Source organism: Armigeres subalbatus, chromosome 1, assembly GCF_024139115.2.
Source record: "Armigeres subalbatus isolate Guangzhou_Male chromosome 1, GZ_Asu_2, whole genome shotgun sequence".
NCBI lineage: Eukaryota > Metazoa > Arthropoda > Insecta > Diptera > Culicidae > Armigeres > Armigeres subalbatus.
In genome coordinates, this window is record NC_085139.1 from 213,177,441 (window position 1) to 213,191,730 (window position 14,290).

Sequence of the window (14,290 nt, forward strand, 5' to 3'; positions counted from 1 at the left end):
GAGGAGTACGATTTCGCGAAAAATAAATTGTAAAAATTTTAATCCGTGGCTTCGTTGCCGGTCACGACACGAGTTGGTGAGACACCGGAATAAGGACGCCCAAGTGCGTTTCCCGCCGAATAATTGGTCAGCCACCGCCTTGAGTTAATTCTGTACGCCGCATCCGGATTCGGCCACCCGTCAGTGGCTTCAAAATTTGCCGTTCATACTATCGTCCGACATATAGTCGATACCTACGACGTCACCCGACCACCTTCTTGTTAAAGCAACTGTTGTCCATCAAACCCACCACCGCCGCATCGTAGGCCGTTCGACCGTTTGTAAGCCGCGTAATCAGCTCACCTCCGGCCGACTACCTTGTCGCTCGGAGCCCGTTGGCTGTATAATCGCGCGGCCGCATATCGTCCGTTTTTTCTTTCGGCCGTAGCCGTGTAATCGTCCATCCTCCGGCACATTTACTGTACCACCATCACCCGCATTGTTATCTATCTGGCCAACCACGAGATCGTTCTACAACCACCCGTCGGCTGCTTCAACGGCCGACCACTCGTTTTTCGACACCGAAAGCCATTACGGCTTGCAGCCCGCTAGCCGAATCATCGTTCAATATAACGTCGGCCGCGTCATTGCCCTGATTTCCTCTGGCTGAACTTTCTTTCTTGTTGGCACCTTCCTCGCTTGACCACCCGACCATCGCACCTATGAGTGTTTTTTGGTAATAAAAACCTCTATGTAGATTATTCAATTCCATGGTTAGGTCCTTCACGCTCCCGAAAGCTTCCCCACACCAGTGACCCTGAGACCCGGAACAAAAGAAGTCTTCTGCGCCAGCCCAGACAGCTGCCGTGGCTAGACCAGCAGCTAGGGGTTAAGGCCAGTTCCCTTCTGGAACGAAGCGGTTTTGGGGCCATAAATTTAGACTCTTATAATTTGCATCTCAGCTTAATATTAATATTATTGCCAAATTTCATAGCTGAAAAAAAACAAACGTTTAATAAAAATGGAATACCTATATAATAATGCGACGGATGAATCTTATCAAGAGTCAGCAAACATTTTCCTTGATTGTTATTGTTTGGTAAAAAAAATCTATAAACGAAAATGTTGCTATGGCATCAGTGCTAAACCATGTTCTAAAGGTCGTTCATAGATTACGTATTGTTTGCAAAGATGACATAACTGGGTACCGAGGATTGTTCATAGTGTGCGAAACTGGAACCACTAAAAAATCGCTAGTTTCATATTGATTGTTGGTAAAGCTGAAATAATAAAAATTACAGTTGTGCGTTGCTTCCGTATTGCCCATGAAAATGCGAGTATTTTAAAATTTATACATATTCCGGGAGGTTTGTCCTTAAATCTAGACCTACATTGGAAAAGAGCGTAAAAGTCAACATTTATTTGTTCCGGTTCCTTATACATATTCAGTTTTCCACAAGCAGTAATGGCCGCCAGCTTACCTGTGAGCTAGTTTCTGAATTGATGTTTTTGGAGCTTTGATCAATGTGCACTCTGGAAAAAATCCATACTAAATAGATTAAAAGTCATTCGAATTGGCTATTCGCCTGGTTGATCCCGTCTCTCTAGCAGAAAAAATCTGAGACGGTTCATTGGCAAAAAAATGTACGTTATTTGGACTCCGCAAGATGCTTCGATCTAATAAAGTTCGCCGCCGTATCAAACGCTCGTTCGTTCGCACCGCGAAAATTTGAAGACTACGGTGGGCCAGGCACGTAGCTAGAAGGGCGGACAATAACCCGGTGAAAATGGTTCTCGAAACGACCCGACGGGCATAAGAAGGCGAGGTGCGCAGCGAGCAAAGTGGAATACGATTTACGGACCTGCGTGGCTGGCGACGTACAGCCATGGACCGCTGACTAAGACATTCGAGCCTTAGTCTGGAAAGATAATAAAATGTTTTGTCTCAAGGACCGTTGTGCCAAGTCTGTTTATGGTCTGTCTCATTTCTCAAATTAAACTTAAAAGGGAACATCCATAAACTACGTAACTGAAGCGTGACGATCCATACAAAATTTTCAGATGGTCCATGCGAAAAGTGTGACATAGGGGGAAAGGGGTATAAAATAGCCAAATTTTGCATTACGTAATTTATGGATCTTCCCAAAGTGACAGTTCGAAAATTATCAGGCTTGCAGAACAAGATTACCACAGACAAACAGACATAACACTTGTCAAATTTCCATCGTTCACTGATTTACTGATCAATTCAAATAATCATTAGCTGGCTAATCGATCACTAGTGGCGCGCGCATCGGATTTGCTCGAGTTTGATGTTTTCTCACTATTGCCATCTGGTTCGTGATTTGCCCAACTAACTGGAATCAACAGATGTCGTTGATGTTTAAACGACGATGAATTTGATGAGTGAATGTTCAATGTGTTATGTCTGTTTGTCTATGAGATTCAAGGGCCCCATACGCCTGTTACTGGCGAACAAAGCTCGTGTACTCTGCATCGAAGCTTAGAACCAGTGTTAGGGCGCAATCGTTAATGCGAACATTTTTATATTCGGTTAGTTACTGCATGCAAATACATTCTTTTTCGAGTCCCTATAATCAAGCAAGTATCTCAAGCATACCACATCGTTATATTGCTGTATGATTGAGTGTTTAAATTTGATAAAATATCGAAAACAAAAGTGTGCAAAAAAATTGAATTGCCATAACAAACAGGTGGTAGAGAATTAACAATGTTGTTTACATTTTAGTACCAGCACATGTCGGGGTACACTGAGCCAAAACAGCAACCTAAAATCGACTGATTTGGCTTTCCCCTTATTCAAAATATCGTTTCATCCGCAAGCGAATGCTGCGCCACTGTGTATGACATACTCATGTAAAATCGAAAGAAAATCATCCGAGCAACAAACAATGCTTGTAACGCCTGTTGAATGATGTGTCACACATATTCCTAATGCATATATAACGAAGTAGAATCGTTGAGATATCGGATGATATTTGCTTTGGTAAGGCACCACAACGATGTTCATTCGGTATTGGTATGCATTAATCATTGTGTTTCATATGAAGGTGTGGGTTGGTTTAGCGAGTACTTGCCTGGCGCAAATCAACAATAGTCGCCATGTTTTGTTCTCCTGCCGAATCAGTCCGTGTTTATTTCTCTTCGTAAGTTGATTTCAATCGCCATTACTATAAGGCGCCATTTGCGGTACGTATAAATTGAATAAATAATTAAGCAAAAATTGCATAAAATAATTGAAATTTTGTTTTTAGCCAGTAATATTCGTCTTGCTCGTCATCACCAAATTATTTACTTGCGCTCGCGCAGCATCCGGTAAGTAGAAACATTTGTCTAGGGAATACGCAAAGTGAATTAAAGTGAGTTTTATTTTGTTCAGGATTTTGACGCGACGGACGCTGGCTGTGATGATATGCTGGTTCCGACAAAAGAATAGTCCCGTTAGAAGACCGTACGCTACGAAATGCCCCGCTATGAAGGCCAAAGAATGACCACATTCCGGTAGAGGTGCCATGATACTCACATGAAATCAAATAAACGATACGTAAATAAAATATGGATATGACTTAACAAAATTATTTGTTATTGTATTATTATTGTATTATACATAAAATGGCATTAAAACTATTATTTAGCTTTCAAATTGAAAAACATTTTTAAATTAAAATAAGTTCAAAACCATCCTGAAATCATCTGATGACCGAATGTTCTTCACTTCCACACCATCTGTATTGGATAATGGAAATGGGATGACTGTCATACGCAACGCACGCGGGCGAATGGGAGCTGGCAAATGACGATCATCCTGAAAGTGAATGATTATCGTTAAGGGGCGGAACCAAATCAATTATCAGTCGCTATCAGGATGAAGATTTGGTTCAGTGTAGGGATTCAGTGATCCGCCTTCTCCCCCTGGTGCGATTACTTTTGACAGATATCGAATCATGCGCACTGAAAACCAAAACTACCCAAAAGTGGGTTGTTTCCACTCAAAACCGTAGTTTGGGCCAATAACCCAAATTTGAGTAAAATGACTTTTCTGGCACTAGGTAATTTGCCTTTAATCACATGTAAACAATTTACTCAAAGCTAAGTTTAATTTATCCAGCATTATTTAATCAACGCAAAATTGAGAATATTGAATTTACTCAAATTTGAGTTGTTGGGCTGAGCAACCCCGGTGAGGTGCTTGCATCTTTCTCTAGTTTTGGCAACAATCATGGGAAAGAAAGGGAAAACTACCCAAATTTGGGTAATTTTTTTCTGCGATATTCTCAACAGTGCGTAAATTGAACTCAAATTTTGGGTTGATTTATCTATCCGTGTGGGCTTCGTGGCCGTGCGGATAGCGACGTCAATCGTCTAGACGCATGGACTATGTAGCGTGGGTTCGATTCCCGCCCCGGTAAGGAGGAATCTTTTGAATGTTATGTGTCCTGAACGTTGTCTAGATGTTAAGTGTTCAATCTGTACGACCTCTGGTCGAAGACGGTGCTCCTGTCTTTTTCTTTTCATTTTTGATCGATGTCTTATTGGAATTACTGGGTATTATCAGCCATTCTGTAATAATCATTATAATTCTCGAACTGTCACTTTTAAGTAAAATTTAATTTAATTCATTACATGAGACAGAGCCTGAAATCCATGTCGGTTTCTAATCAGTCTGATAGATGTCCAGATAAACTTATTGACAAATATTTGTCAATATGAGAAACAGTGTACTGAGGGCTTTAGAGTACACTTAAATTAATCGACTAATCTATGTACAAAAGTCGGATTACAAAAGTCGCATAGACATTTCAATAAAATGGTTCGCAAAGTTTCAATAAAAAGAAAAGTTTTATAAAGAAGTTCAACAGATCACACTACCAAACCCACCACAAATTAATACGTCGTTTAGATTTGTTTGAGGTATTTATCAATACCACTTGAATATTTGAAGATTGATTAGTATCATACCTACTTCAAGTATTGCTTTGGGTAATGTAAAAATTAATCATTCATTAATATCCTACGTAGTTCTCTTTAGCAAATAAAGGTGATAGTATTTATCAAGACAACTAGTCAAAAAAATGAATGCAAGCATAAGATAATTGGTAAAAGAAATAAGTAAAAAAATTACAATTATTTATTTCCTAGTTATGGTATATTAATATCAGAATCAGGTATACTTAATGCAGGGGTGCATGCTGCTTGGGCTACTAATACTACGGATCTTCCGGAAAACTTTCCGGAAGTCCATGGTCATACAAAATTTTGAAAATTTATATGAGTTAGTTATCCATTTCAGGCGATGCACCGCCGCACTGAGGAGTATTTCAGCCCAAATCCTGGCCAAAAGTCAAAAACAAAATTTTTAGATATTTCCATATTACTTTTCGTTTTTGAACTCTCAAATAGTAATGCTAATTTGCCAAGGGATTTTTGAAACAATGTTGTTTACTTGCAAGCAATGCTAACTGTCAAAACTTCACCATAGTTTCAATGCTAGTTTAATCGCAATGAATTATTGGCAGTGGCTGATTTCCTACTCGCCGCTGCCACATCCAGGCGCTATAGTATATGCGCAAAATAGCCAGCATGAGTTAACCGCCAGAAATTTGTATGGCGAAAGGCATCTATAGCGGGATTTCTCAAAAGTAGGAACTTTTCACGAAAAAATATTTGGTACCAGTAGTGTAGGAAGGTGTCCGCTACTACGCCTACCAAATATTTTTTCGATCAAGCTGCTTAATTTTGAGAAATCGAACCTTAGATGCCTTTCGCCATACTGATTTCAGAAAGTGAACTCCTAGTGTGCCGCTGTAAGCATGCTCAAAGCAGGCGATTCATTGTGCATAAAAAAATGTTCACGTTTTTTTTCGTGTTTTTCTTGGTTATTAGTGATTTTGAAGATGAAAATCAATATAGGTATCAATGATTAGAGTATATGAAACGTTTTGAAGCATGATTCGATCTGAAACCGTTTTCAGGTGATCCATAATCATGGTATTATTTGCTAGCTTTTTTCTACCTTTTATACACTAATATGCTTTACAAAATAAAACTTTTAATTAGGTTCCAAGCTCGTCCAAGCAACAAAATTTTCAGCGTTGGAAAGATTGGAGTTTCCCTTAAAAGCTCCACAAAACACATTTCACGCATCCTCACGCAATCGTGACTTATTTGTATTTTAATAAAGTGAAGTTTGCTAAAAAGCTAGTCAAAAAGATAAATAATCTTGGTTTTGAGCCACAAAGCACACATAAATTATGTTTTGCTTCCAAAAAAGAGTGAGGCCAAAAATGTTGTAAGTAATGATAATCAACGAATGAAAAATAACATAAGAAAGATCATACTCAATGACGGATCCAGGGGTGGGCGCCACTCGTCGCAAGCACGCTGTAGTTCTCAAAGGCAGCGTTCTTGCACCAAGTGATGCTATATCAAATAACAATAACTGACGCCGCCAGTGGTCATACTGCACTGCTATGAATGCAAAAAGCATAAACACGAAAAAATACGCTTTGCTGTGTATATTGAATGCATTTACAGACAATAAAATGATTGATATAGTTTTGGCCACGCTTTTACTCTGCGTACTCCTATGTGCGCCGCGTCTAAAACTCTTAAAAACCTTTATACGTGGTATATACGCTGCTCCTATAGGTCACTAGCAGTTGATTTTTTCATGGAATCTTAGTCTTGCGAAATTATACTACGTTTTGATAGGGAAGTAAATTAATCGTCATTTTTTTCTGTTCGGGGGTGCCACTGCGATCAATTATTAGATCTGTTGGAGCATTCCCAGTATCCTTAGTTTATACGTACAAGCCGATTTTTTTTTTTTCATTTTATTCTGGACACTTAACACCAGAGTGGGGCATTCGTGTCTAAAGTTTAGAATATCTATGTGTTGATTTGCTTTTTCGAATACGTTCCTTTGGTTGAACTTCCAAGGTAACATGACTTTAAACAGTGATAACAGTTGTTTCTGGGATCCTAAAGAAATAGTCTACGAATTGTTCTTCAAGACTCAAATACTTTTCAACCCCAAAAGCGCTCAAAGATGTCTTTTATGGTTTCCAGAAGTAAAAAAGTATTTGAAGGAATCAGAAAGTGTGATTATTTCAAAATTTATAAAAAAATCAGGCTTTGAATATTATTATATTAATTTTGAATAGATTATCAAATATCCACGGGAAAAAAATCGTAGAAAGCTGAATAGATTAAACGTGGGCTTCGCGACATCTACTGGAAGCTTGTAAAGATTTTCGAAAATCAGAAACATTTAAGGAAATACACTGGAAGTAATACACTGAAAAATATTTCTACTCAATTTTAGCATACTTTAAAAATCAACCGAAGCTAGTATAACTTTTTAAACTATGCTAAAATAAGTTCCAAGAATGTAAAAAATGAATTATTTCAATACCTACTTTGTTTTGTTCTATTTTTGAGTGTGGTAAATAGGAGGTGTGAATCCTTCATCACACTTCATCAGCAGCTTCTTATTTACTACATTGATCAAAATGCTCGGAACGGTGGATGCAGTTGACTTCCACAAAAGTATGTGACAAAAGTCAAATCAGAGACTAGTCCACAGGCAAGTTGGCGCCCACTGCCGCTCGCGGAAAGCTGGTATCAAAGGACTAAACGATTCATTGATATCATGACAATTTGGTTTGGTTGAAAAACTATGAAAATATTTGAAGAAGTTGAAAATGACGTACCAATAGTATGAAGGTGAGTGTGTTGATCCATTTTTAATAAATTTGCTTGTTTGGTTTTAAAAAATCGCTCCAGGAACAAAAGGCAAACGGTCAGAAGTGGCTAGTTTAAGTTCAGCAAATGATAACAATAAACAATGTGGGAAAAGCGAATCTGTGAAAAATGATCATGTTGTTGCTGGATTGCCCCTTAGCGAAAAATTGCCAAGCCATGCTTTGCTACACCTAATCATTTTAATAAAAAAAACATTATCTTATATTTATTAGAATATTTATTTATCTTATAATAGTTATGAAGTACAAAGTAATCTCCTTAATCGTACAGTACATCGCATGACTTGTTTTTGCTGCAGTTCCTACTTGTTTTAATGATCCATTTGAGATGAGAATAAAAATCGAAAATTTCCTTGGCAGTACACTTATTCACTAATTATTTCAAATCATACCTTGTGTGTTTTTTTAAGATTCGTATGAACGTTGTATAGAGTATATATTCCAATCATAAAAGCTTTAAAAAATTCTAGGCACATTTATGTTCACATAATTCTAGGCACCAGGCGACATTTATATGGTTTTCAAAATTTGGGTATTTCATATCTTCAAGATTGGGTATATTTCGAGTTTAATTAATGGTTTCAAGTAATGCATTGGAGTTAAATAGATGGTGATGACTGTTTAAGCACTTAGATTCCTCGATAATACCGCTGAGCCAATATAGTGCTGAAGAGATAAAGAGCTGCATTGATTATTCCCAATATCTGAAAGAAATGACAAAATGTTAAAATTAACATTGCAAATACAGAAAAGTGATGTCACCCAAACTATTGGAAACCTACGGAAGCAATCATGTAAGCATCCTTGAGCGTTGAATAATATCGTCCGTTGGTGACATCAGATAGTAGAATGATGGACGACGTCAGTATCAAGATGAAGGCAATCGCATGGTAGATCAGCTCGTAAATGGTTTTCGAAATAATTCCCCCGGTGCTCAACGATACGAGGCACGACGCCAGCAGGCAGAATGTGCCAATGAGGAAGGCCACGGCCATCAGCAGGAAGAACAGTTCCGGATTACCGCTGGCATAGACGGAGTGGTACCGTCGCAGGTGCCATGCTACGATCCCGACGTTGACGGCGCCAATGATCTGTGGACATTTATGATTTCAGTAATGTGGCATTTAGAATAGAATAGTTTTTAACGCAAAACGTATTACCAGCTGAGCAAGCTTTAGTAGACCGGCCGTAGTTTTCAAATAGCCTGTGTTGAGAATGAGATGCGAGGTGCCTGTGGTAGTGGTTGTTGTCCGTGTTATGACGACTGAGTGCGACATCTTGGTGCTTCAGCTAGGAACTACGCCCCCGGTGAGTAGAAAATGTGGTGAGTTTACTGCAAAAAAGAGAAGACGACGCATCGTGTAAGTGGTGAGTATAGGTAGTGAATTTCAGATGTATCCATCTCGGTTCTCTTCAGTAAATTTCTGAGAGACGCACGATGCAACGATGCTACAACAGCGTTGGTCGATGTATTTGTTTAATCAGATCAGAGGCGCGCGCTTTCTGACGAGAGAGGCTCAGTACAAAAAAATCAGATGCAACTGCGGGATGCTGTGGTCACAGCGGAGGAAAAGAGGTACAGTGGTGGAAAACAGACAGCATGTTTTCCCGGAGCGCCAGATCATCAAAATGTGCGTTGACGAAACTAAAGGAATGTAGGTCAAATCGATGTGATTGAGTGCAATTTGGGTTGGTGGCAGCTGCTAGTAGAATGGGAAACTATAAATTTTGTGGGTGGTGTTGCCAATGTAGTTTCGAATTGAGAGATAGAAATGTATGCAACTGTTAGGTTTGCAAGTATTCGTAACATCAATAATGAATATAAATATGCGTAGAAAGGATTAACGAAAAGATAATTTGGTTTTGGAACTACCTTTCCCTTCCAATTATACGTGTTAATGTTTTTAAAAGTTAATTGACATGTTTATGAGGACACTGTTTTGCCACGGAAATAGGCAGACATAAATATAGATATATATATTTATTCGGCGGCAATATTCATTATATTGCGGTTTTCACTGCTCGGTTAGTATAAATCAGATGGGAAAGCGGTTAGGTGGTTAGGAATTGGCGGTTAGCCAAGCCAAGAAGGCCTCGAAGGAGGCCGAATCGAAGATTCGGCTCCTTGCAGAAGGGAAGCAGCTGGCGGAGAGCCAGACTGCAGAACTTAAACGGCGTATGGCTAACAGCGGAGCAACTCCTAAGCTAAGTAGGGTCACGCAGGAGGCGGACCTGAAAGTAGCTAATAAAGCCTCGGCACGGACCGTAGAAAAGGTCCGAGTGGAGACCGAGAGGAAAATGGTACCTCCACCTAGGAGGATACCGGAGGACCGCCGGGAGGAAGATCTACCATGGACAAAGGTAGTGAATCCTAAAAAGGCGAAAAGAAGCCGTCAGCAGGTCGCAAGGAGTGCGACCAAGGGAAAGGATCCAGTCACCGCCAAGAAGGGTAGAGCCCGTGAGAAAAAGGGTGCGCCTTCTAGTGGGAGTGGCAAGCGGAAGGATAGAGGTGAAGCGATCATTGTCAAGGCTGACGATAAAAGCTACGCCGAAGTCCTAAAGACTATGAGAGACACCGAGAAGCTCTCTAGTCTAGGAGGGGATGTCAACTGCATCCGAAGAACGCGCAAAGGCGAGATGATTCTCGTCTTGAAGCGGGATGCTACTCGGAAGAGTTCCGAGTATAAAAAATTGACGGAAGAGGTCCTGGGTGACAGGGTCCAGGTTAGAGCCCTGTGCCCAGTCCTGAACATCCAGTGCAAGGGCATGGATGAAATAACCGAAGCCGGAGACCTGGTAGACGCACTGAAGGATCAGTGTAATGTCGAGATCCAGGATTCCGCGATTCGGTTACGCAAAGGCTATGCGGGAATGCAGGTTGCCTCATGCCAAGTACCTATGGCTGAGGCCAAGAAGGTGCTGGATAAGGTAAAACTGAAGGTGGGTTGGTCGATGTGCTCGCTGAGCACAAGCCAACCCAATCAGGCCTGCTACAGGTGCCTTGGCCACGGTCCTAGGACTGTAAGGGACCTGACCGTAGAAAGCTGTGCCGTAGGTGCGGAGCCGAAAACCACCAGGCTCGCACCTGTCAGGCTGCACCAAGATGCCTGATCTGTCCTACGGGGCAGACAACAGGCATCTCACCGGTGCGCAGGCCTGTCCGGCCTCTAGAAGGGTCCAGACATGCAAGTAACACAGCTAAACTTGAACCACTGCGAGGCGGCCCAGCTGCTGCTACAACAGTCGGTCCCTGCTGGAAACGGCAGCTGGATTGCGGACAAGCCCGGTATGGTGGGAATCTGGACTTGTGGGCGCTACCCCATCCAGAAGATAATATCTTCTCCTGACGATGAGGGTTTCGTCATAGCAAAGGTAAACGGTGTATACTTTTGTAGCTGCTACTGTCCTCCTAGATGGAGTATAGAGCAGTACACTAGGGTAGTTGATATTCTTGCGGCGAAACTAACTGGCCTTAAACCAGTAGTTGTAGCAGGTGACTTCAATGCGTGGGCAGTGGACTGGGGTTCCCGGTTTACTAACGCTAGAGGTTATATCCTGCTAGAGTCACTAGCGGTATTGAACGTAGTTCTGCTGAACGAAGGTCAAGTGCCAACGTTCAGAGGACCGAGCGGTGATTCATGTATCGACGTCACCTTCTGCAGCGCAGGATGGACTGAAGAACCGGGATGGATGGTCCACGAGGGTCATACTTCTAGCGACCATCAGGAAGTACGTTTTATGATCGAGTATACCCGGAGAACTACGACGAGAAGAGGTGGTGCAACGGATCCCGGATGGCGCACTTCACAGTTCTATCAAGAGCAGCTGGTGGAGGCGCTGAGCTGGGAGAGTAGGACTACAGGACTAAGCGGTAACGACCTGACGGAAGTACTTACACGTGCTTGCGACGTGGCAATGCCAAGGAAGACCCAGCCCCCAGGAAATCGACCACCAGTGTACTGGTGGCCTGACACGATTGCAGATCTTCGTAGAACCTGTCTTAAAGCTAAAAGAAGGTTGCGACGTGCTAGAACAGACGTTGAGCGACTCGATAGACGAGGGGTATTCCGGATAGCGAGCAGAGCCCTGAACTACGAGATTAAATGTAGCAAGCGAGCCTGCTTCGAACAGCTGTGCAGGATGGCGAATGACACCCCGTGGGGTGATGCATACAGGATAGTGATGTCTAGGACCAATAGCACACCTCCTGAAAGATCCCCAGAGCTGTTAGCCAGTATAGTAGAGGGATAGTTTCCGACACATGAACCATCGGACTGGCCCGCTACACCATACGAGTCAGTCGACGTGGTACCGCTAGTGACTAACGAAGAGCTTATCGTAGCCGCAAGAAAACTTAAGCTTAGAAAAGAAAACTTAAGTCCCGGATGGTATTCCAAACTTGGCCCTTAAACACGCCATTCTTGCCAATCCAGATATGTTCAGCAGCTGCCTCCAGAGATGCATGGACGAAGGAAACTTCCCAGATCGATGGAAACGGCAGAAATTGGTGCTATTACCGAAGCCTGGCAAACAGCCGGGGGATCCTTCGGCATACAGACCAATTTGCCTACTCGACACAGCTGGAAAGCTGCTAGAGAGGGTCATTCTGAATAGATTGTCGGCTTATACAGAGTGTGCTGGTGGCTTATCTAGCAACCAGTATGAGCTTCCGTAAGGGCCGTTCTACCATCGAAGCAATTCGAGCGGTAACGGATACGGCCAAGATAGCGAGAGGTTTAAACAGAAGAGGTATTAGGTACTGCGCGTTGATTACACTCGATGTAAAAAACGCGTTCAACAATGCTAGCTGGGCAGCAATTGCAGAGTTCCGGATTACCTGTGCAGGATACTGAAAAGCTATTTTCAGAATAGGGTGCTGTTATACGACACTGATGCTGGTCAAAAGTCGATCGTAGTGTCCGCGGGTGTTCCACAGGGATCGATCCTCGGACCGGTTCTGTGGAATATTATGTACGATGGAGTATTACGCCTAAGTCTCCCGGCCGGTGTGGCTTCGAAGGCTTCGCGGATGACGTAATGCTGGAGGTAACAGGAGACACTCTCGACGAAGTCGAACTGAAGGCTTCATACGCGATTGGCAGAGTGGAGGAATGGCTCAACTCGAGGCGGTTGTCCCTTGCACATCACAAGACGGAAGTCGTGGTAGTGCATAACCGTCATGGGCTGCAACAGGCGAGGATGAGAGTAGGGACCTGCACAGTTAACTCCGTGAGGTCTCTCAAGCATCTGGGCGTGATGATCGACGATAAGCTCAATTTTACGAGCCACGTCGATTATGCATGTCAGCGGGCTTTATTGGCGATAAAATCTTTATCACGAATGATGTCCAACAGATCGGCGGTGCATAGTCAAGTGCGTAGGCTGATAGCTGGCGTAGCATTGTCTATCATCCGTTATGGCGTGCCGGCATGGGCCGTAGCACTAAAAGCCGAGTACAATGTAAAGAAATTGATCAGAGTACAACGGCTGATGTGCCTACGTGTCGCGAGTGCATATCGCACCATATCATATGAGGCGGTGTGCGTTGTAGCTGGAATGATGCCGATCGACACACTCTTAGAGGAGGATGTGGAGTGCTACAACGAAAGGGACTCGGTGCAAGTGCGACGTGTCAAGAGAGCAGCTTCGTTGCTCAAATGGCAAAGAGCATGGGACACCGCAGTCAAAGGTCGTTTGACCCACAGACTGATTCCAGATGTGTCCAACTGGGTTGATAGGAAGCATGGTCAAGTCAACTTCCACCTAACACAGGTGTGGTCTGAACATGGCTGCTTTAAGAAATTCCTACACAGGTTTGGCTTCGCAGATTCTGCGGAGTGTCCTGAATGTGTAGGTGAGGTAGAATCGGCAGAGCATGTGATGTTCGCATGCCCGCGATTCGAGATAGAACGCAATGCCATGCTGCTTATTAGTGGTATGGATACAACCCCGGACAACCTCGTCGAGAGGATGTGCCGGGAGGAAGCTATATGGAATGCGGTGAACACAGCATCTCAACAGATTATGTCGAAACTGCAGCGGTGGTGGCGTCTGGAACAAAACCAACGTGTGCAGTAAGGGCACCTGTGATGCAGTGAACACTTTGCTCACCCCGACAACCAACATGTCGCGGGTGGGCTGCGGGGACCTCAGTATGTAGATATAGAGGTCATTGCGGTTCACGCGCGGTGGTTGTTGTCGGGGTGCTCGTCTCCAACGTGAGATTATGATACGGACCGTTAGGTTACTATCATAGCTTGCGATCGACGGGTGGTGAGGTAGCCACCCTTGAAGTCGATGTTGTGTGTATTGACGTCAAGTGCGTTAGCATAGGCGTGAGCGTTCTCAATAGTCCCCCCCTGATGTATTGCTTAATTGCGGGCCGGGGGTACGGACTGGCGAAAGGGTTTTGGTTTTAGTGGGTCGGGTAAGAGTTACATGACATACCCATCCCCACACTACCTGAGTACCTCCTCAGGTGTCTGGTTGCAGATTTCCGTTTACCCTTGCTCAAGAAAAAAAAAAAA

The 14,290-nt window shown here is 42.9% G+C and overlaps 1 protein-coding gene across 1 annotated transcript in view; it reads right to left on the reverse strand.

The window, feature by feature from the left end:
• Window positions 1-7,958: 7,958 nt before the first annotated feature.
• The window catches only part of LOC134210689 (uncharacterized), a 37,772-nt gene continuing 31,440 nt past the window's right edge, over window positions 7,959-14,290 (reverse strand). The window contains exons 2-4 of the mRNA XM_062686900.1: window positions 8,924-9,096; window positions 8,546-8,854; window positions 7,959-8,467 (exon numbers count right to left, since the gene is read on the reverse strand). Coding sequence (XP_062542884.1) covers window positions 8,393-8,467; window positions 8,546-8,854; window positions 8,924-9,040 — 501 coding nt within the window. The 5' untranslated portion in view covers window positions 9,041-9,096 and the 3' untranslated portion in view covers window positions 7,959-8,392. The remainder of the gene's footprint in view (window positions 8,468-8,545; window positions 8,855-8,923; window positions 9,097-14,290) is intronic.